Source organism: Dromaius novaehollandiae, chromosome 4 (genome assembly GCF_036370855.1).
Source record: "Dromaius novaehollandiae isolate bDroNov1 chromosome 4, bDroNov1.hap1, whole genome shotgun sequence".
NCBI lineage: Eukaryota > Metazoa > Chordata > Aves > Casuariiformes > Dromaiidae > Dromaius > Dromaius novaehollandiae.
Window position 1 is genome coordinate 8,960,873 of NC_088101.1, and position 24,113 is coordinate 8,984,985.

The following is a 24,113-nucleotide window of genomic DNA, read 5'->3' on the forward strand; positions in this document are numbered from 1 at the left end:
AATCTGTATTTGGCATGCTTTTGGTCTACACATATGCTTTCTCATCCTAGACAACATGATCCAGAAAGAAACTCTGGCTTTTTAAGTTCGAGCTGAACACTGACTTCTACCACCCTTGGAATTGTTATTCTTCATCTCGCTGTTTTAATCTCCAGCTTAACCCTAGAGATGTGCGTGTTCTGCAATATTACAAGGATCTGCTTCTGCCTGTCAGCCAGATCCTGCCCAAACCTATACGTTAGGTGTCCGTTAGGCTGTCTGGGAAATCCTGGGATGGTTGGCTGTTTGCAGCAGGTGACGTGGGCTGCATGCACGATACAGTTCTTCAGTTTAGAACATGGAAGGTGGAAATCTCGCATACTAAAATGGAGTGATGAGCTTGCTGCCCTGGAATGCCGAATGGATTTGGCTCCCTGCTTGTGGGATATGATTTTTTTTTTTTTTTTTTTTTTTACCAGGGATTTGTTCTGGGACTGCACTCTTCCTGTTAAACCTATACTGCTTCATATAAGATAATTCAAGTCTTATTAGATGAAAAGAGGAAGGGAAGAGTAAGCATCACTCTAAGCTACTGGTTAAAGTCTTCTGAAAAAAGCATGTGCCAGCCCCTTTTTGGAGAACTGTAATGTGTTTTCAATGATATTTTAATAAAACTCTAAGTAATAGACACATCTTAAACAAACAAAAGCCCCAAAGGGCAAACAATAGCTCTTTCCTTCCCTCTGTGTAATGAAACTTCTTGTTTAACTCTCCCATCTCTGTCCTTTCTCTGCCCCGTAGAGCCAGTGATTTCTGTACTAATGTGCATTTGAAAACCTGTATCTCTAATTTGAGTCGTGTTCAGGATAATGAAATTCCAAGCTAAATGTGGTTCTCTGATTTCTGTTGAAGTTGGCTGGGATGACGCGCTCTGTAAATTACTTGTCTGGGCTTGCATCTCTTGCCTTGCGTAAATAGTGTTTTGTTATTTTGTGCTGGCTTAGGTGCCTGTAAGCTTGCGCTCTGCTGGCATTGATGGGGAGTTTGCAAAAGCACCGGTGCAGTACTGATCAACACGGACACGGCTTCTTCAAGTTGTAATATTGCGTTCAGCTCTGCAGCATGGTGTTATCTCATGTTAATTTACGTTTTTGTTACAAGGTTTATTTATAAATTTTAGTTATAGACTAAAATTGTAACGCGTTTAAATTCAGGTTATTTCGACTGAGGTAGGCAATAATTTGAACTATTCTGTTAAGATACTGAAATCTAAACACTGTAATGTGTGAGAAGGGTAACTGGTAGAATAATTTTTGCTATAACGCTCTTGATATTACTAGAAGTGAAGTCAACTCTGAAGTCTCTCTTCAGCCACCACAATTTAAAAAATACCAAAGCCACTAAAAAAATCTCATGGAAATTTGGGAAATTTGGGAGATAAGTTGTTTATCATCTTCATTGGCTTTTGTAGATCTTATCTTTCAGTTCCTCCCCAGCCACACAGGCTCAAAGTTTATCTTCATTTTTGAAACTATTGTATGAAAATCTTAACTTTAACTTGGAAGCCACTGTTTAATTAGTGGAAGCTGTGCCTAGGAGTGATCCAAGTGCCTACTCTAAAGTTAAATCCTAATATGATGTTAGAGATGAGGAGAATTTGCTGGAGGAGAGGAGACTGCATGAACTACTTGAGGAGTTTTCCAAGCATTATAGATACAGCAGTCTCAATAGTCAGAATTTAATATAAAGTATGCAGATTTGCAGTGTTTATTCAGTCCATACCCCTGAAAAACGTTGTCTTTGATTAAGGTGATGAAATAAATGTCTATATGTATTCCCAAACTGAGCAAAGAGAAGAAAAATCTAGAGGAATTACCCCAAACTGCAGGCTCTGACTTCTTCATCTCCTTTAAATTTTTGTCCATCTGCTGAAAAGGCTGGTGGTAGCTGATGCAGCCCTATATAGAAAGGCTGTAAAATCACTGCAGAAGATGAGAAAAGTATCTTTGCCTGTGGTACTGGGATAGGCTGTACTGTCTTGCTTACGGGGGAAACCTGGGAAAAGAAGGGAGGGTTGGTCAGGTTTTCCATCAGTGTTTTCCATCGGTGTTTTCCATCTCTGTTGCTGCTTGTGAATGTTCTGCTTGGAGAATAGGTTTAAACCTAGCAGGGCTCCTGTGGAGATCTGCGAAGGCAGCGAGGTAAGACGTGATTGGGAATTTTACTTTGTTTCTTGGCTCATGGACGTAACCCTTGGCTTACAGCAGAGTGCCAACTCCTGCTAACAGGCTGAGTCAAGAGAAGTCAAATACCCTGCGGAGTCGGGTATCATGCCACCACGTACGAGCACTCGTTTCATGTTTTAATTACGTGTTTCTCGTCTATCGTTTTATATTTATTTTCTGCACATTTTTCCGTCTGGAATACCAGGACGGAGCCACAGCTCGTGTGTGATTCAGGAAGGCCAGGCTGCTGGCTAGGTAGAATAATGAGAGATCTGTTTAAAATCTCGTGTTGTATTTTATTGTTCCCTTTCCTTTCTCTTGCTTCAAAGTCAGTGTAGCAGACTTGAAAAATCTACAGCTAATAAAACTACTGGGAAGGAAGAGATCTGTTTTCAGTTAAGTATTTCTGTACCATAGTTCCAGTATCATGCTTGGATTGATGCCTCACTTAAAAGGCTGAGGACATCTTAAAAATACACAGCAAAAGGCTCCCCACTGAAGTTGAGTTTTATTTCCCTATTTAGGCAAGTAGTTGCTAGATTAGTAGTGGATTTTGTTGTTGTAAAACCAAAACGCTGAAAGCGGTCGTTGTGAAAATTAATTCTCCACATGATCCTGCAGGTTGAAGGTTTGCACATGCGCGAGCAGTATTGTTCACTCAGGAGAATAATGTGAAACGTGTCCTTAGTATTTGCTGTGTTTTATGCTGTCTGGCTGTGTAGCTGAAATGGGCTGGAGGAAGAAGTTGGTTTTGTGGGTTGGTTGCTTGCTTTGCCTGCTTTTTACAGTTTTCTCACAGAATCTTGTATTTTCTGGGACAACGGAGAACTGCGCGATGCAAGTAAGCTGCTATAAAGGCAAAAAGTGCCTCTCTTTCTGGAAGAAGGTTTTGGAAACACATATTCCAAAACTGAAATGAACTAGTCTTTAGCCTTGGTCTATTGCATCATATAATCTCTTTTCCTGCTTTTTTCCTATTTAAAGTTTTCCATCCTACGGTAGGAAGTCTAAACAAGTAGTGTTGTCAACTGCCTCTCTGCCTTTTTTCTGAACCCCTACTGCTTATCCCACTTTTTTTTTATTGTTCTTGCAGGATTTTCCATTGGGTGTTTTGTTTTCTGGAAATTGGAAGATGGAAGCTCTGACTTGCCTTTTGCAGTGTCTGAAATAATCTTGTAAAAATAAAGATAGATGGAGTTTAAACTCTGTTTCAGTGTTGCTTTATTAAAATAAGTTTAAAACCTGTTTCAGATCATGCAGGTATTAGCATGCTGCAGTTCCTGACGATTCCATCAAGTCTTCCCAATTAACAGGGTAGAAAGGAAAAAATATTTTTAACGCGGGCTCTGATTCTGCAAGGAGAAAGCCTGTACCGCTGCAGAGCCTGGCCGCACACTGCTTGCTCATCAGAGCCTTAAGTTGTTGCATTCAGGTTTGATCAGCCGTCCTTCGATCATCTTTATCTAACTCTTCTCTAAAAACCTCTGATGAAAAGGGTTTCACAACCTTCCTAGTTAATCTGTTCCTTTGTTTCCCTTACCCTTTTAGTTAGAAAATTGTTCCTAGTATCTGAGCTACGTTTCTTAACCTGTAGATTTAGCTGACTTTCTTCTTTTCCAGAACAGCAGATCACTGTTCTCTTTATAACAGCATTTTGCCTACTGGAGGCCTTTGCCCATCTCCTTCAGTTTTTTCTGTTTTGCTTGTATTCATGTCTTCCTTAGAGAAAGTAGAGCTGTCTCATTTAACTGTTACTCAGGGATTATATTGTATGAGCTTCATACCCTTTGGTTTTACTGCTTCCTTCTGGAGAGGGGAAGAAAAGTTGCTGAATTTGTGTCTTTTTTTTTTTTTGGTCTGTGTCCAAAATGACCTTAGTTCTCTAGCTGTGTCCGCTGGGTTGAGTAGAAGACATGCTTTCCTTTCTTCTGTAGGATAGTCTTGTTCACAAGGGTTTTCTTTAGCAAGTTTGTTGTTGATGATGATTGCACCTTTTCAAACTGTCATCTGCTCTAACCTCACACCTTTTGCTGCTGCCTGCTCCGTTGTTCCCCGTTGTGTATTCTGACTTTTGTATTTCCCGACTGCAGGGATTTGCTCTCGTCTTCACAGAATCTTTCATTGTTAGTCTTCAGACCAGTGCTGCAATTTATCAGGTTGTTTCGTTTTGTTCTTGTTTGTTTTTATCCTGTTCTTCTGAAGAGGCTGTGCTCCTGCAGCCTGTTCCGGTCGGTCTCATCTACAGCAGTTATATATGTTTTCTCTAAATCATTGTTTTTGTTTTCAAAAACATTAACTGTAACTGGGCCAAAGGCAGCCTTCTGGAAAAGAAACCTGAAGCGTCCTCTCAGTTGGACAGAGAAGCATTGATAGTCTCCAAATGTGGCTCTCTCTTTCTGCCTATAAACACACTGTATAGTTGTTTGTTGGCTTGCATATAAGAAAGTCTTGGGATATTGTTACAGATATCAAGGACGTATCCCATCTAGTGATTCCTTTGCTTCAGTATGTTGTTTAAAGAATCCATTCAGAGGAGGAACTGAGATTGCATTGTCTTGATTTGTTCTCATCAACTCCATTTAGCTGTTCTGGTTAACTAAATATCCTGGAAGGACTTATTAATTGATTGGTCAGTCATATTTTCTGGATGTCAAAGTTGAGCTGAATGAATTATAATTTTCCAGGTCCTGCTTTATCTCTCTAAATATTTTTGCTATTTCATAGTGAAGGAACCAGGTTCTGAGTCCTGAACCTGAGAACCTGAACTGAGTCCTGGTTGTTTTCGGCACGTGAGATGTGGGCCAAATGTTTTAGTCTGCTCTTTTTTTTTAACTATTAGTTTTAGCTTGGGAGTGACCATGAGAGCGAAATTCGGAGGAGGTGGATCTATTACGATAGCCGAGAGAGGGAAGGTGAGCTGCAGGAGGACAGGCTGTAGGGACAGAAGGGGACTGCCCAGTGTCTGCTGATACGCTTCCTTTACTTAAAAACTCCATAGCCAAGGAAGGTTTAAATATTTTGAAAGGATCAAATTTTAAATGTCCCACTGTGTTTGAATTTGCCTTAGAATTGCTGCTCCTTTACTCTTCTGATGCCCTTTTTTAACCTTTCAGAACCTTTGAGGAGGTACAGATCTTACCACAGTGATGTCTATAGTACTTCGAGTGAAAGTCCATCTGTTATTTCTTCGGAACCAGATTTCAGGCAAGGTAAGACCTGTGTTTAATAAATAAATAGTTCTTAGAAAAAGAAATTGAAGGTTAAAAATAGATTCAACGAGCAGGAAGGAAGTTAAATCTTTAGTAGGAGACTTGGTAATTACCAGTAATATGAAGTTGTAAGATGATCTCATGTAATTACAATATTGTGTACGGGTCAGCATAATCGGCAGTCTGTTCAGAAACAACTTCGACATTTAGCATTCTGAAAGCGAACTTGGTAGGAAAAGCTGGAAATGGTCAACTTTTTACTGGAGTGCTTGTTTTAAATGACTCGTGCTGCCTTCAGAGGCACAAAGATGATTAAATTTTTGCTGGTATCTGTTTATGGTACATTAAAAAGCTTTATATGGAGCATGTATGGCTTAATTCTTTTCATTTCAGTGAGCATTACTGCAAGGGTGAAGTCACTGATAATGCATATGCCAAAGATTTCAGCGTAATGCAAACAAGTAAATAGAACAGGCTAGTTGTATGACAAATTTTAAGCTCTACAAAAATTACTGACTTTGAAAAGCAGGAAGTGGTATGAAGAGTTGTTGGCTGCTATATGGCAGGAAGGATTTTCTTCACACAGGATGAAAGCAGAGCCTGGAAGAAAATGCTTTGAGTTTTTGGGTTTTTTTGTTTTTTGAAGAAGTGTTAGAATGATGAGAAGAAACAAAGAGGATATGTATAGCTGCGCCGTATGTGGCATGCATGTGTCCTTTTGTACAGTGCAGGAAGCAGTTTGCCTCTCTCGCTGCTGTCACATTGATAATCATCTGGGCATCCAGTAGACTTAATGTCAGGTGCTGAAGGGTTGGATGCTGTTAGCATGCACTAGCACCTCCTGATACTGCTTCTGCTCTTCATGCATTGACCTTACTTGAGCCGTGATTCTAGAGCTGGGACCAGCTTTAATGGTGAGATGCTTGGGAGTAGTTGGCGTAGAAGGAAGGGAAGACTTCAAACAGGGAGTAGAGGCCTGACAGTAGGAGGAGGTTGTAGTCAGTGGATGAAGAACAGACTGTGGCCCAAAGTTACCCTGAAATCCTAAATTGTCCAACCACTCATCTCACTTCCATGCCTCTCTTTGGAAGGTTTGAGCAACGTGGAAGTTCTTTGATTATGATCGTTACTTTCGTATTGGTAATTAGTCATTTAATAGTTTGTCCAGACTTACTTGTTTCTGGCTATGGAACAGTTGCAAAGAGCCAGAAGCAGATTTATTTCAGAAGAAATGAAGGACCACAGGAAGAAATGTGCAATGTGCTAGAAAGGTGTTAATCCCGGAATAAAACTCCTTGCGCTGGATGTATCTCAGTGATGGGATGTTATAATTGGGAAAGTAATGACTTCAGTAACTGCTTTTTGATTCAGTAACTGAATTTCTGGCTCATCTGAGAAATGGCTGATGGCTGGATTTCATTTCAGGTCATTTGATTTCCTCCACCATTGTGTTCACATTCTGGCCATGATGACAAGCTGTAGGCACAAGCTGCTCCTTGGAATTGCTACTCTAGTTTCCAGTCGTTTGAAAGAATATGGGAAATAATTGACAGGCTCCAGCGTTGCGTGTCCTAGGTGGTAGAGTGCCAGTTGGCCAAGCTGTGTGTTGAATCCCGAAACCTGCATCAGGCTTAGGCCGCGGCCGCCTCTGTTGTCCTTCCACACGCCTCTGCTCCCGCACAGAATTCCAGCCCAAACCTCCACCTACTCACAACGCTCTCAGCGCCTTCCTCGTTTTTTTGTCTGTCCTTCCACATCCTGAGCCAGAAGCCTAAGGAGCAGTAACAAGTAGCAAGTAACAAGCTCATTTTTGAGGTGCAGGCTCCCGTAACTTGCTTCTCTTATTTTTCTGCCTGTTGCCGTTTAGCTGCTGCTGTGTTCTGAGCCAAAGTCAACAGCCCTTAAGTCTGTAAAGGTGAAAGCTGCTATTTGGCTGCTCTTGCTATTGTTGCACTCTGTGAAATGACGGTCAAAAAGTACAATTTTAAAATCAGCATGGCTATGGATGTGTTGTGCAAGAGCTCTCCTGCTAGTTTTGTTCGTTGCGGGGACAGTAAGAGATCAAAGTGGAGTGCTTGGCAAAATCAAGCTTTCAGTGTGGCATCACAGGCGTCGCTGCAGGAGAACATATCAGCAAAGGAGATGGCTGTTACAAGCAGGATAGCACTTGTTAATTGCAAAAAGAAAAAAAAATCACTATTTGATAGATGAAAGGATCAAATTGCAGGAACTGAAATCAAACACGGGAGCAGTCAGCATTTCAGTGGTTTCTTAACTCCCTTCTTGGGAATTGGATGCATTATTACCTTATCTAGCTGCTCTAAGTCTGTTCTGGAATGATTTTGTATGCTGTTTGGGCAATTTAAATGTCTCAACTCTTGGCTGAAAAAGAAACATTTCATATTGGAATGGTGTTTATGCAATTCTGTGTGTATTTTTATTGTATTTTTTAAGCCTTCGTTAGTATTCTTCTTCAAAGCACTTGTGTAGCAGTTATTTTCAGTGGCAGAAACAATAGGATCTCTTTGAAAACTGAAATCAACTTCATAGTGCTAGTTTGTCTAACATCGTGATGCCATTGTGCAGAACATATAAATTTGATCCCTTCTGAGTAACCTTGTATGACTGATAAATCCTTGATTTTTAGATGGGATTACTGTCTACATTTTGTAGCCTGGTCAGGTATTAATTTGTGTTTTCATTTGCTAGTGAGAAGAAATGAAGGTTTCAAGAGAGATGATGCCAGTGGTGCTTTAGCAGGCGGTGATGATATCTCAACATCAAGTCAAGCTAATTCTCAGAGGGCAAGGTAAACCGTGTGAAAACAGTGTATCTTAAAGTGCACAGTCTCTATAGAATAAGTTATGCTAAATCTGCGAGAAATTTTTCACTGTGGTCCCAACTTCAGTTTAGCGTTCAGTCAACTGCATGTCGTGTCTTGAAGACGATAGCGTTTCAGAACTGCATATTGCAGTCGGTAAAAGTCTCATGATGTACTGTGGCGTAGAGGTAACTATACCAGTTAAGAGTCCAAATTCAAGTCCCGTATTTAATGGAGTTGTGCTGTAACTAGTTGTTGTATCTGTCACGAGTTGGGTTCTGCTTGGAAATACTTCATCATTTTTATTTCAATAGTATTCTTCAAGGGAATATTTTAGGAAGTGTTGATATTAGTAAGGATTACTTTCAAATGTATTCATTTTGTAGGGAAGTGATAGCATGCAATTGTTTAGAAATAAGCCAGAAGCCACACATTTGGTTGCTTATTCTGGCAAATTCTAGGGTTTATGTTGCTGTGATTGTTTTTTTTCTTTTTCTTTCCATGTGAAAGCTCAACACTGATTAGGTAGGCCAATTTAAAGATTTATGCATTTTGAAATATATTTTATCATGCTGTGTATTTGAATATTACATCTATTTTTCTTTCTTTTTTTTTCATAAAAGTGCTGTGCCATTTATCAGTATTCCTTTTGAAAATAGGTTCTGCTTTGTGCATAACCTTTTAGCAGCAGCATACATAGCAGTACCTGCTGGGTTTTCTGGGTGATTGCATTCTAAATGTTTGAGAATTTTTATGAAGGTCGACCTTTTAGATGGAAAATTCTCTTCTTTTAATCTCTGCCAGATGCTGAATCACCTTGGAATGCTTGACCAAAATGATTCAAATAGCTCTTGCATAATAAAACAGCAGAAAAAAAGTATACATCTGTTTTCCCCCCCTCCTCCCTTCACCCTATTACCACAGCAAAAACAGCTCTTAGCAGCTTTTTGCCTTGTTTAGGGGAGATCAGGAGAAGGATTGCTGCTGTGCTCGATATTTTAGGATGTTTGTTTGTTGCAGTATGGGCTGCCTGGGAATCCTCCTGTTTCAGGTACTGTGGCAAGGCTGGCAGATGTGCCCTCCTTGTTCACTGAGCGTATAGGGTGATGTGCAGTGAGGAGGGTGTAGAGCCATGCTTTGAGTGTTGAGATTAAAATAAATGAACATCTGCTTCTTGTACTATATTTTGTAGCCTCAGTGAATCTGAGTAAGGCAGGGTCTCAGGGAGGACTGTGTCTGAGGATAGATGAACAAGGGAACAGTAACTTGGGAATTTTATAGCTTTCAGTGATCTGCTGAGCAGCTGCATTGGTTTTCTTACCACTTAGGCTTTGCCCGAAACACATAATGTTGTTTCGAAATGTATGTATTGGCATTTCTTGCGGGGGAAAAGTCCTTAGGCATTGCTTAGCTAGGTGAACGCTGCCTTGCTGGCGGGAGTATGGAATCTGTTCATATAGCAGTGCATGTGTTTTACTGCAGTGTGCAGACAGTCTTAGCGATCCGGATAAAAGGGGATTTTGGCTAATATGACAGCTTTTAGGGCAAATTTTCTAGGATTCAGGTTACAGGTTTGTGTTCCATGTAACCCTGTTTAGAAAAACAAAAAAAAAAACAAAAAAAAAAACAAAACAAAAAACCCCCCCGTGAACATCCACTTTGCATTTTATGCTATTTCATACTAAAATGGCAAAATAGACTGCTAGTTCTGTGACTACAGAATAAACTTATAACTTCTTCAGCTTCTCTGCCATTTTTATTTTTTTTCAGTTGGTGACTGCTATTAAGTCACCATTGTTTCTACAGTGGCTTTCAGTTCAACCCATGAAAGTTGCAAATTCAACACTTACAGCTATGCTTCAGGGTAAAACAACAAAAATTGGTGGGTGCTGATAAAGAAGTTCTGTTTCTATTTTCAAGTTGTTTCAAAAGTGGAAAGAAGTATCTGGTATGTAAATGAGGCACATTGTTGTAAGTGAATCAGGCCTATTATGTGAAGTGAAAATGCCTTGGTAAAACAGTGAGAACGTACTTTCTCGTGGTTCATCTTATATTGATTTATTTTATTTCATATTGGTCTGTTAAGGCTGGTACCTTCTAATGGCAGTAATTTGTGTATGCATGAAATCTAGAGGTCAGCAAGGAGTCACCTATTTTGCTTACCAGTGGAATAAATTTTAACGGTATGTTGTTGTACAGTCTTACTCCAAAGTTTAATAGTTTTGAATGTGAATTTTTGCTTGGTCTCCCCTCTGTGCCTTTGCTGAAAGATAAGTCATCTGATTTCAGGCTTTGGGGAAGCGTATGTGACTTAATCTGTTACTTGGATCCCTTCAGCACTTGAGAGCGTGTTTTAGTGTTTTTCTCTCTCTTCAGAGGTACCATCTGACCTTAAAAACATTTTAAATTTAGTGCTCTTGTGGTGTGTCCATAGAGGGAGTCTGCTTAATTACCTGTGAAATAATCATTGTAAAAGTGAGCTGTATACCCAGTGGGGGAATTCTGATTTCCAGGAGTCAGCAGCCAGTATCAAAAGACCAGTAAGGCTGTTGAGATTTATCAGCCAAAGAGACATGTGCTGTTGAGGTAGACTGGTTTACTCCTAAACTAGCAGAAGCCATGGATTTTTTCAGTGGTTTAAAAGCACACTCAAACCCTTCTTGTATTCTGTGACTGCTATCCTTTAAACTTCTTGGCATGCTTTCCATCATAGCAATGGATACTTTTGTCTGTTTTTCCTCTTTGCTTCTTATAGTTCTTATTTTTCATCCTATTGATTTTTTTCCTCCTTTACTACTTCTTCCTTTTTCTCTCTAGGAGCAGCAGCTGACATGGATTTCTTCCTTCTGTTTCCTTTCCTTCCAGTTATCCAGTAGATGCCATTTGTATCTGCCTCTTCCCTTACCAAAATATATCCTTCTTTCTCTGCCTCTTCCTGGTCTTTCCACTGCACTATGCATTGGAGAATGCCTGCTACTTCCCTTCCTCCAACTTCCTTCTCTGGTGCAATACATGGTAATCTCTTGGTAAGTACAGTAGCTGAGGAGTTAATTCACTTGCTGCTTTTATGGGAGTCAGCACTCCAGCTGACTGGTCACCTACCAGCTTTGGGTTAATAAGTATCTGTGAGATTCTGATTAGCAATCAAGAACTGATGAAAACACAGAGTAGCAGCTGAATACTTGTCAGGTGGGTAACCGTAGAAATACGCTTTCATGATGTTATCCGTTAGGAATAATGTAACTTGGATTTTTTGCTGCAGTGATAATACTTGGTTATTTGGAGCGTCTCAAAGGAGCTCTACCTGTCAGCAGTATCTTCTCTTCTACAGAATGAGAGTTGTTTTCCTTGTTTTGGAACCTATAGAGTAAATCATGCTGCCACCGTTCATAGAAAATTGCCAGTCTGACCAAGCCGGAGTTGGTTTTACTTATCCATGATGCCAAAGCGTGCTATTTCTGTGAGGTGATAGTTTTTATATACTATGTTTAGAAAATTTTTGAAGCATTAGGTTTTTTGAGCTTCCTCTCTCTTCCTGCACTCAACTTCTCAGAAAAACTAACACATGTGAACTAAGATGATAAACTGGCATTGTGATAGTATTTTACACAAATAATTTGATTGCTTCCATTGCACAGATCTGTATGATTGTTATTAAAAAGGCAATTTTTTCATCATTAGGGGTTTTCAGATTAGCGAGTGTTTTCAGATATAGCCTGTTGCAACGTGTCTTGTTTTTTCATATCGTCTTGCTAATTCATTGACATTTATGTTCAGAAAGTGTTTGTTTTTGTTTTGTTTTGTTTTTTTGTTTCAGAGCCCGTCCTTAGACCTTGATCTTAAGAGTGCTCGTGGGCATATTTAACTTAGTTCACTGTGAATATTCCCACGTATGTTGATATTTAATGAGGCTCTTCTCTGAAATGTGCACAAGTCTTTGCAGGTCTGAGGCCTTTTCTCACTATTTTGTCCTTTTGTGTGCACATCATTAAGACCGTTGGAGAACAGAAGAGTGGGGAGAGAAGGGAAGCAGTGCTATGAAAGCCCAGCGCAACGGAAAGGATAATGGGCTACATGAATAAGTTTTCCTGTAACTACCATATATCTTCCTTGAAATTCCATTTGAGGAACTTCAGTATAGTTTTGTTCAAGTCTTGGCAAGTTAATGGCATTTTATTCTTTGGCCTCTTTCGCAATGGCGTAACTCTTCTTATTTGAAGACTTTTTTTTGTATGCTAGCCAATGAAACGAACTTAAATGTTGGAAATTTTAAGATGATGCAGCACACTGCTTTTACTGTTGGCATTTGTTAGAAACTTTGTTGTGAAAAGATAGAAATAAATTCCAAATCATGCACACAGATTAGTGTCGTCTGGACAGGTGCATTTTCTCTTAGTTTGTAACTGATTTGTCATTCATCAAACATATCTTGATTTTTTTGAAAAGTAGGTATATAAATTATAATGTCCTTAAAAGTCTGTAAATGAGCTTTCAGTATGAATGGCTATGTAAGTTCAGGACTTGCTCTACTTTCCTGGACACTTGTGATATGGTATGCAAGATTTCAAATACTCTTTCTTTCCTCTTTCATGTTTTTCATTATTCTCATGTGCTGTCAAAACTTAACACTTAGCTTAGAAGTACCAAATATGTTTTTTGATGAGTGAAAGTCCAGTTAGTTTCCTCTATCCATTTGTGTTAAAAATTGCCTCTGTACAGTATGTAAGTGGAAGGGAGAGTGGGTTTTTCTTTTTCCTTCTTTAGCATTTCCAAAGAAGCTTCGATTAGCTTATATTTTGTTTTTGGTTTAGAGGCCATTTTCCATAAGTACAGGGGAGAGAGAGGGAAGAGGAACAGAAGTGGAAGTTGTTTTTCTTTTTTTGCTCTTTCCCTTTTTTTTTCATTTCCTAGCTTCCCAATTTTCAGGTTAAAAAAAAAAAAATTTGTCGTTCTTGCTTTTGCTACCCAAAATAGGACATGGATTTCTTTCCTGATGCTTCCATGGGGAATAGAATTGGTAGGACGTTTGAGATCCACACCTGCTGAGATAGGAACTGGAGGATAAGTTGCGCTGTTCTTCAGAAATACTACTGTGGTTTTTTGCTTTCAGATGATTTATTTAGGCTCTTTAACTTTTTTTTTTGTGTGATGCCTACTTGTCAGCCAACCCATTCTTAGGAGTTGAAAGAAAAAGGGTTTTGGTTTTTTTCTCCCAGCAAAATAAGCTGAAAAAAATTTGTAGTATGGTATTTAGAATAATATAAAATATAGGATGCTGAAATATATATGAATATAAAATAGAGTAAATATTTTAAGCTGTGCTACTGTTCAGGAAAATTCAGGGAATAAAATACAATGCTGGGCAAGGAGTTAGTGAAGAATTGCTGTAGAAGAAGTAGTTGGAGCAATATGTGCCTATATAAAGAGCATTTGTTTTTGGTTTTGTTTTTTAAATAACTTTTCAAGCATGCCTTTCTCAGTCTCTGCTTAAACAGAGGAACTTCAGCGTTTTCAGAGCACTCTTATTTTCTTCCTGCTGTAGATTTGCTAGTTTCGTATCGATTCACTGGTTTTGTAGTGTCATTAATTTTTTGGACTGCAGTTGAGGGTTTATTTTCATATAAATAAATGACAGGCAGCTGTGGAAACTTGGCATGTTCCTCTCATTTTCCGTATTGATCTATTGCTGTAGGGTGCTTCAATCCAGGAATATTCTGTGTTAACCTCCTCAGTTGCTGAATAAATGTGTTTAAAGTAGTATATTATATTGGCTAGTTCTTTGTTTCTTGGGTTTCAACTTACATAAGTTCTTAAACCCCCCCCTTCAACTATAATATTTTAATGCAGAAGAGTGTCTTAGTCATGCCAGTAATGTCTTTCATCCTCTCTAACTATACGATAGGCAACATGAAGCACCATTTGAAGGCAATCTAATAAGTCAAGAAGTGATGCTAAAGCGTCAGGAAGAAGAAATGATGCAACTGCAAGCCAGAATGGCTCTTAAGCAGTCCCGACCTAACCTCTACCCAGGAGATGCAATTAGGTCCTCGATGCTTGACATCACCAGAGATCCACTGAGAGAAATAGCCCTGGAAACGGCCATGACGCAAAGAAAACTGAGGGTAATGCTTTGGCTTCACACGAACTCTTATCATCTTTCATACAGAGCAATGTCTCAACTGAAATTCAAATTTGTGGTATTTAAAAGCTGGGTTATCTAATAAGCAGTCATTAACAAATTAAGTACTAGGTGTTGTCTTGGTAGGAAAGACCTACTCTTACAAAGTAAATTTCTGAGGTTTTGTGGCATTAGTGGCCATGTAGCCTAAAGCAGCATCCAAAGACACTAACTTAGACAGCAAATCTTTACTAAAAGTTGCATCTGTCAGCGACTTCATTGTTAAACTGTATAGCATCCTAACTTCACCAGGATGCGTTTTTGTCCTGTATTCTGTGTTTTCAGTCACTTCCATTTGCATTTGTTCTTCTGTGATTAGGATGTAGATGTCTTCTGTCAGCATCAAAGATTATTAAATGAACAAGCTGGGAAGGGAAAGAAAGATAGACAGGATTCATTTGGCCCTTGCGTTCACACTGAATTACCTTCCAAACTCCTCTCTCCTTTCCCAGCTGTCTTGATGTGTGGATAAAATATAAGATTACAGAGGAAGATGGAGACAGAGAAATGGGTAAATGTAGTAGCTAATGTGTTGAAGAGGTGACGGCTTGATGCCCTCTGCTGCTTTCCGTGAATTGATTTTTTTTTTTTTTTTTTTTTTTTTTGGGGGGGGGGGGGGAATTGAAACAAGACTTGGGTGAATATCCAGTCCGAATCCAGGGTAGTACTCCCAGTGTTTCTCTCTAGTCCATAGCACTCTGCTCGACTCTTTACATAGGCTCTAACCAACTAGTCTTTTTCCCTTAAGAGGCTTGCATATATAGTAGTTTTAGTGTGTACCATAGGTGGTAGGCTGTAACCACGGCAGTTTTTGCCTTTAAAAGGCAAATCCTGTGCCTCTTTCTAAAGGCAGTATTGAAGTGGCTATCATGCAGAAAAGTTCTCTTAACTGTTTGGACGGACAACCTCATACAATCACAGTGAGGGTGGATTACTAGAACATTTATTTTGCCTAGCTGCTGAAAGAAATTGCACAAAACTTCTATTTGAATACAGTAGATGGAATTAGATTAAAACATTTCAGTCTTCAGGTGACTAAACTTGTGTGTCGCTGTCAGAGACTTGTCAAGGCAGAGCTGGCGCCAATGCGTAAGGCCTTGACAACGCCAGGCTGTTGATCAGTGAGATAAACCCAGTTAATCCCAGTAGCCAACCCATGTCCTATATTTTAAAGGAAGATGACTAATATGATGGTGTTTGCTTTTTGCCTGGAAAAGGAAGGAAAATATGCAGTGTGTAGTAATATGATCAACGCTGTAGCCAGCCAATGTATCTTGTGTGGCGTGCTGGCAAAATGAGGTTCCTTGGAGCTGTCCCTTAGTCTGCTGTTCTAGCAACACAGTGTTCATTCATACTCTTGTGATTTGCAGAATTTCTTTGGCCCTGAGTTTGTGAAAATGACTATTGAGCCATTCATCTCCTTGGATCTACCAAAGTCTATCTTGGTAAGAAAGGCACTACTCAGTGATCAATGGCAGGGGAAATGCATTACACCAACAAATACACCTTTACCATGAGCTTGAATGTTGTGATACTTTATTTCACAAAATGCAGACTAAGAAAGGGAAGAATGATGATACCAGGCGAAAAGTAAATGTCATGCTTCTAAGTGGACAGAAGCTGGAGTTGACCTGTGATACCAAAACGATATGTAAAGATGTCTTTGATATGGTCGTTGCCCATATTGGCTTGGTGGAGCACCACTTGTTTGGACTGGCTACTTTAAGAGGTAAGAACAATGATTTGATATAGTTGATGAGGTACAGAATAATGAGAATTAGGTACCTGGTGTTGAGAATAGATAAGCAGAGACTGCCTGGCATCTGTGAAACGCTTACTGCGTCATGCTGTCTTGTATTGAGGCAAAATATCTTCCTCAGTGAAGAGCGTAATAGAAGTCTACTTTTGCCTGAGTAACAGCAGCTCAGCCTGGGCAGCCTGTTCCCTCTGTTGCTGAGTTTTCTTCCCTGATGCTTGTTACCCTTGCAAGGTGTCTTGCTCTGACCTGTACCACCCAGCGGCCATGAAAGATGTTTGGATCACAGACATCCCCTCTGTTAAGACTGATCTCGCTGACGACGTGTGCTCCTGGGGAGGGAGACCCCCCAGGAGGCTGGGATGTGTAGGAGGGCCCCTCATGTAGAAGGAATTGCCTTTAGAAAAAAAAGAGTTTGTGTCTGAGCTGTTGACTGGTCGCTATTAGAGCAGGCCAGAAGTTGTTCTCTGGGCTTTTTTGCCCATTAGGGAGCGTGTCAGCGTGGCAAAACTAACGGGTTCAGATACAAGTTTCCTATGAGCGTGTCTAGCAGCCCATCATAGAGCCGTAGCATTCAGAATATTGGTGTGAGATAGAAGCCTTTAGGAGCCTGTGGGCTTAGTCCATCCATGGCAGGCTCCGAGGGCTCCAGGCAGTGTAGAATGCCTTGAGAACATTTTGCAGAAATATCAGTGAAACAGAAATAATAAGAAAGGGAGGGAAGGACTGAGATTTTAGAATTCCTGTGAGATGAAAACTTTTGAAAGGGGGGTTTCTATTCTAATTTAGAAAACTTGCTACTTTTTGTCAAATTCCAAATATCCTTTGGAATAGGATTTCTGGATTCTGACAAGCTCAGTCAGAAGTATGAAAAATATTTCATGTTTATATATGGTGTAGGGGGTTATTTTCAGTAAATTAATCTTCCACATATGATTAATGACCATCAGAACTGTTTAAAGACCCTCCAGCTCCTGTTTTGTAGCTATTGGGAACATAACTTTTTTTTTACTGGTATTTTTGGAATTGCTGGAAAAATAATTCCTTCTGCTGTTACTCAGTGTTCCCGTTAATAGCCATTCTGACAATAAGCATTGTTAGCCCTCAGAAAACTTTGCTGCTCAAAACTAAATCACAGCATTAGAAATGCAGCATTTATCTTCTAGCTGGAGGAAATATGTGTTTTTTGATTTTTTTATCTATGTGCTTCCCTTTCACTTCATGGCAGACAATGAATTTTTCTTCGTTGATCCTGACATAAAGCTAAGTAAAGTAGCTCCAGAAGGATGGAAAGAAGAATCAAAGAAAAAGAGCAAGCCCCCTGTCAACTTCATTCTGTTCTTTCGCATAAAGTTTTTTGTGGATGATGTCAGTCTTATACAGTGAGTGTATGACCATTTTCTTAACCTCTTAAGCCCTAAATTTATGGACAGAAGTTGGATGTTAATCAAACACTCTGAATTTGCTAAAAGGGCAGGTACCAAAGGTGGTATTATTTTATTTTATTTTATTTTTCCCCCAGACATACTCTGACCTGTCACCAGTATTATCTGCAGTTGCGGAAGGACATCCTGGAAGACAGGATGCACTGTGATGATGAGACAGCCTTATTATTAGCATCCCTAGCCCTCCAAGCTGAGTATGGAGATTACCAGGCAGAGGTACAACATAAATTTCACCTCTGAGAAACTCTGTTCTTGCTGCTCAATTACCGAATGTACTCTGAGCTGCCTCGCGTGCTTGACAGTTCTGCCGTGGTTTGGAAGCTCAGCTGATGTGCCGATGGCAGTTGTAGTTTTCTTATTGTCTGATAGAGAATAGAAATAAGACTGTTGCAGAATCTATTTGAAGATCTGGGTATTGAACCCTCTTTATTTAGCAGAAGTAGATTTAGGCTTGAATAGGAAGACATTATGTGAAATTCAGCTCTGGTTCAGGGCTGATACTGTGAATCCCTTCTCTTACTTGGTCTTGAATGTTGGGATGTGTAATTCTGCTTAAAATTTATCTTTATGTTTCAGTCATGTTCTTATACTAGTATATGAAGATGCTGCCACAAAAATGTTTCACGTTGTAGGTACACGGCATGTCCTATTTCAGACTAGAGCACTATCTGCCAGCAAGAGTGATGGAGAAGCTAGATCTGTCCTACATCAAAGAAGAGCTGCCCAAATTGCACAGCACTTATGTGGGTGCTTCTGAAAAAGAAACAGAGTTAGAATTTTTGAAGGTAAGTGGTAGTGGTTCACGTCCTTAGTCTGCCACTGAATGAAATTCCTCTTGAGAGTATGGGTGCATAGAAATATATGGACTTGAAGTGAAAATGGAGGGAAACAGCGCACGTTCTGAAAAACATTGGAAAGGAGGAAAGCTGAAAAGATCTTGTCAAAAGATGCATCATTGAAAGTGAAAAGAAATCATAACAGATGGGTAGGAGGATCTTTTTTTTGCTATGAGTTGTCTTTCTGCTTTAGCTCATATACACTAGTTGCAAGCAGCCATTGGTCTTTGTGTTTATTCTGAAGGAAGCTATGATTACGATCCAGTACATCCTTCATTCCCGAAATCCTTTGTTCTTTCTGTTCTGAACAAAAAATTCAAATAATGAAAAGTTTTGTTAGAGCTGATGCTGTTTACGCTGTTTGGGATACTTGGTATCAAGCAAGCTGGAAATATTACCAAGCAGACTTTCTTTTGTAGATACCAGGTAAGATGATAGGGAAACTGTAATCATATACGTATTTGGATTATTCTAAAAGGACACACTAAGAAATGTAATTATGGATTTTGCTGCTGTTTCCCATGAGATAATGATGTAGTTCTGCCTCGCTACAACGGCTGAAAATGAATTCCTGGGTGAGGGTTTGCCACTGAGACACTAGACAACTATTACACTGTCGTTCCCCAGCCGCACTGAGACTGAAGCGAGAGAGTCACTCTGAGCTGCCTGTTCCCATTCCAAGGCTCTTGCTCATTTGGCGGAATTGTTCTTGTAACCATAAAGGAGTTGCACGGAACAAGACTGGGAGACTCGATCCTGGTTAAACCTAACCTAGCTGGGAAGAGGGAGGGGAGAGCAATTAGATTCCCTCGTTGGATTCATTGCATCAAACCCTTGTGCCAGACAGCAAGAATGAATGACTGGGAGTGCGAAGTGGGCGAAGCTGCTTCTTTTGGCAGTTGTAGTAGCTTAAAGTGATCACAGAATTAAAGTGTTAATCTAATTCTGTGTTTAAGAAATGTGTTAATAACAAATATGTCTGATTGGCAGCACTTCATTGCTAATGCTTGGTTTGTGGAAAGTTTATGATTTGCTTATAGGTCTTCATTATTCATAGTTTTGTTGTTTGATTTAATAAATGCATGATTAATTTGCTATAGAGTTGGACAGGCCAAGAGATATTGCCAAGACTTATAACTATCTAGAACACTTCAAACTGATGTCTCCGTTGTCATAGTATCAGTAACCTGTATAAATGGAACTACTAGGCAAAGAGTAATCTTTTTTCTAAGTTCCATATGTGTTGTTAAGACTTGTAATAACATTAGCTTCAGACTCTCTTAGAAGTGTTGTTGCCTTGATATGTGCAGATGTGTCAGAGGCTCACCGAATATGGAGTTCATCTTCATCATGTGTTGCCTGAGAAGAAATCCCAAACTGGCATCCTCCTGGGAGTGTGTTCCAAAGGAGTTGTTGTTTTTGAAGTTCACAATGGGGTCCGCACACCTGTACTACGCTTCCCATGGAGAGAGACAAAGAAAATATCTTTCAGTGTAAGTCAGTCTGTCTCTTTCCCCCTCTCTATGTGTATGAGCCTGTATCTATCTCCAGACAGTTTCTTTGTGTTGGTTACTTCTGCAAATTAAGGTGACCTTTTCCAGCAAAACCTGTGACTGTCTTGCGTGGCTGAATTGTATTGTGTTATGAGATAATACTGGAAATTTTGGTGTTTTTAAGACTTTTTTTTGTTAACATAGACTCTATGCTGCTGAGTTTTCAGCCTCAGAAAAGCTTTTAGCACCTGCATATTGAATTGCACTTTGACAAATCTGACATGCTGTGAGCTCTGGCTTCCCTGCTCTCTAAGGAGAGAGCTTGTACAAAGATAGGACAGAGTCTGCTCTGAGCGTGGGAAGAAGTTCTGTAGACTTCCTGCGTTTCAGGGCACCCGACCCGCACCGGGCTTATGGGACGTGGGTAGTGACGGAGAGCCAGGCGAGTCCTGATGTGTAGAGAACTGGCTACTTGGCAGATGCCAGTACTCTGTGTAACTAGGAGATGCACCGATGTTGCTTTTCAGTTGTGATACTTCAAAGAGTAGTTAAATGATACTGGATGACAGGGACTAACACTGGGTCTGGGCGATGCCAGCCAACTCAATGGGTATGCCTGAAGCCAGCGGTCATGTGTCAGTATTTAACCAGGTCCTGAAATTCAAATGTTTGCCTTCATAGAGGTATTGAAAATGGTACTTTTCAGTCTGTCTGATAACTTACTAGAAAGCTAGAGCTGGCTTCATTTTTGCTTGGATTTTAGGAATTGTAATTTCCTGGGAGGCTTTGGAAATCCCCATCCTCCAAAATGTAATAGGACTAGCTGTTGTTATTCAGCAGTAACTATAACAGAGACTATTTAAATGATGATAATTAAATAGTACCGTCTCAGCTAGCCTGGTGGTAGTGGTACTTTATAAATCTCAAATTACTTTGAGCTGATATATTAGACAGAAATCTCTCTCATTAGTGCTTTTTGGCTTAGGAAATTTTGAATGCTGCAGTTGTGCGCAAGAAAATGTAAAATTTTTTGTAGGCTAAAAGAAATCATTGTCTTTACCTTTGTTTGGTTTTTTTTTCTTGTCATGATGTAGAAGAAGAAAATTACTTTGCAGAACACATCAGATGGTATCAAACATGCATTTCAGACTGACACTAGTAAGACTTGTCAGTATCTTCTGCATCTCTGCTCTTCCCAGCATAAATTCCAGCTACAGATGAGAACCAGGCAGAGCAACCAAGACACTCAGGACATTGGTAAGGACTGCTATGCTTGGTTTTCAATAGCAATCAGTATGTATTTTTATAAAGAGAAAAGTTACACTGGAGCTTCGGGAATTCTGCTGAGTGCTACACACGTGCCTCTATATTTGAAGGGTCTATTAGTGAAGGGATTTTTTGGTTTTAATTAATTAATTTATTTACTTTTAAAAGTTGTTTGATTATGTAGAGCTGGCATGCAGCAGCTCTTCTTAAATAAAAAAAAGCTAAAAATAAGTCATTAATATGACTTTCTTCATTTGATTATTTGTTTTTGATTTCTTTCAGAAGAAGCCTTGAAGATAATTCCCTAATATGACTTTACCTGTTGATTAATGTGGAATGAATTTAGTGATTTGGAGTTACAGATAAAATGAAACAATCAGGCTAGGGCCAACAGGCTGCATATCTAAGCTGTGGGTGTAACTATCTTTATTCTATTTAAAAGGTTTGTTGGACCATACTAATAAACAAAGTTGAGGCTAGGCATTTTTCTTTGGATAGGAATTGCTGACTAATTTTTGGATACAATATAAAATATAATGGAGTTCTTTTAGATAGATAATATTATCTGAAGAATGCAGTCATTGAAAAAAGCCTCCGTGCTGATTTCTTTCCCACTTGTCTGGCTGACCTTCGGTGCAGACCTGAAAGTGCTATTTTGGTCAGCCTGCCTGCTCATTCTTTCTTTGTTCCATGTTTTTATCTGTCTGCATTCCGGTTTCTGTTAATCCAGATTTCCACTAGTGCAGCTGGGATTAGAGTCTGACCCCATCACCGTGGAGCTTGTGATCTCTAATTATATATTAAAAAAAGAGAGAGAGAGAGAGCGCGTGCGCGCGCGCGAGCAGCCTGTGACAGCTATGCAGCCTTTCTGTTCTGTCAGGCCCAGCAAACTTAGCAGAAAGAAATAGGACCAAGTAACTCAGGGGGTTCATACTATATTCAAACTTAGTGTCATCTTAGCTTGAAAAGCAAAGCAGTGCATGGAAGGCTTTCTTGTCCAAGCAAATTTGGTTACTGTTACATATGAAGTATGTGGTGTGCTGTGGGAGTCTGGAAAATAAGGGTTTGCTGCTGTGCACTGCAATTTTCTTTGAATTCAGAGATCTCAGAGTTCAGCAATAATTTGAAAGTAAAAGTAAATAAAGTAAGATTTTTGGGTCATTCCATTATGTTTGATCACTAAAAGTAAAAACAATGCAAAGGAAAGGTTTGGTTTTGTCATAATCTGACTAATTTAAATTGATTAGCCATACTTCTCTTTCTTGCATGTATGTAGTAATAGAGTACTATCTGAAAACATTGAAATTACTGCAACACAGCTGGGAGAAACCAATGATGAAGCAGATAATCAAAATAGTATGTTAATTACAATTACTGCTTTCCTTCCATTACAGGAGTGAAATGCCAGGCAGTATGTGGGAAACGTTATTCTTGGCTTGTAGAAGCATCCAAAATTCATTTTTGTTCCAAAGCTCTTAAAATATCAGTAGGAACTGGTGGTTGGAAGAACTCAGCAAAACAATAAAGAAGCAAAGGGCAGATGACAGTATTATTAACTCAAGGCTGACTATCCCAGGAGGTGAACCTTTTGAAGGCTTATTTAAGGATTTTTTTAAGGATTCGGATTAGCAGATTTTGGAAGATTCAAATGCCTGATTGTTAAAAAGTATGGTATTTTGGGGTCTAACAGACTCACCTTCATTTCAAGCAATGAGTGGATAAAATACTTTGAGAAAAGGGAGAAGGCATGGCAGGCATAACTACAGTGAATGAATTGTTTTGTTTGAAACAAACAAACAGAAGATGGATGCTTAAAGGAGAACACTTTTTAGGCCATGTGATGTACTGCGGCATGTTTTTGACTTGCTGCAGGTTGATTTCAGTGACCTGGGGAAAAGCATTTTAACGTATGTACATCTCATAGGATTAGATTTGGAAAAAGAAAAGGAAAATGGCTCTTGAATAACATTTTTTTTGCATGAATAGAAGAAGATGAAACACAAAGAGAAAGAGTTTGGGGAGGAAAAAAAAGAAAAAGATACTAACAAAATTTTATGGTACATAAAGGAGATAAGCTATAACTTGAGAGAGAATTATTTCTTTTAGGTGCAGCTTCTATAGCAATGCACTGAACAGAAATGACCAATGAGTTTTAAGGTGGATGTCTGTATTCCTAAAAGGGCATATAGAAAAGTGCAAAGATGAACTGAGTCTTAAGAGAGAAGACTTCTGAGCATATGGGAATTTTTGGTTAAGGATGTGGACAAACATGGAGAGGATGTTAATGTGCTATACATATGTAGGGATGGGAAAGTATTCACCTGAAGTCCTTAGGAAAATCCTGTCTTGTGTTGACAGAGGGTACAAAAGACGTCAAGTGTGGAGCTCTTAAGATATTTTAGCAAGGTCCTCTTCCCTAAGATGGGAATGCGACAAGAGCAAGCATCACTGCTAGCTTCTGCCTGAGTTGGGAAACTGAGTTGTGGATCTGTAGTCTCATCCATCGTAACTATTCTTAGGCAGTTTATCTAGTCTGTCGGGTGGTTATGGCTGTGGCAGGTATTTGATGTGTACAAGAAAATAGTAGTTGTATACTAATTCACCTTTAAAATGATCAAAAATCCCTTCCAAAGTTATATCTTCTCTGTCTGTAAGCCTAGGAGAGAAAAAGCTCGAGTTACTGTTGCAGCTGTTTCCTGCCCAAAATAATGGAAGAGGCAGTGTCTTTTCAAATGGCAGTGCCGTGACAGCAGTCATCAAACACAGTTTTTAATGGTGAATAATGGCATGTTTAGTAATGCTGAAGGAAAATGCTACTTTTCATTAGGCATTTTCTTTTTGAGTTGCAGGCAGACTTTCCTAAAACAGCTTATTTCCCATTTGTGTGTGGAGTTCAAAACAACAA

The 24,113-nt window shown here is 39.4% G+C and overlaps 1 protein-coding gene across 4 annotated transcripts in view; it reads left to right on the plus strand.

Annotated features, from left to right (window-relative positions):
• Positions 1 to 24,113, plus strand: part of PTPN13 (protein tyrosine phosphatase non-receptor type 13) — a 131,494-nt gene that overhangs the window by 72,240 nt on the left and 35,141 nt on the right. For all 4 annotated transcript variants that reach the window (XM_064510373.1, XM_026102770.2, XM_026102771.2 and 1 more), the window contains 10 exons: positions 5,318 to 5,413; positions 8,123 to 8,222; positions 14,137 to 14,356; positions 15,783 to 15,857; positions 15,967 to 16,141; positions 17,397 to 17,550; positions 17,691 to 17,829; positions 18,246 to 18,398; positions 19,760 to 19,942; positions 21,037 to 21,199. In XM_064510373.1, the coding sequence (XP_064366443.1) occupies positions 5,318 to 5,413; positions 8,123 to 8,222; positions 14,137 to 14,356; positions 15,783 to 15,857; positions 15,967 to 16,141; positions 17,397 to 17,550; positions 17,691 to 17,829; positions 18,246 to 18,398; positions 19,760 to 19,942; positions 21,037 to 21,199 (1,458 nt within the window). The remainder of the gene's footprint in view (positions 1 to 5,317; positions 5,414 to 8,122; positions 8,223 to 14,136; positions 14,357 to 15,782; positions 15,858 to 15,966; positions 16,142 to 17,396; positions 17,551 to 17,690; positions 17,830 to 18,245; positions 18,399 to 19,759; positions 19,943 to 21,036; positions 21,200 to 24,113) is intronic.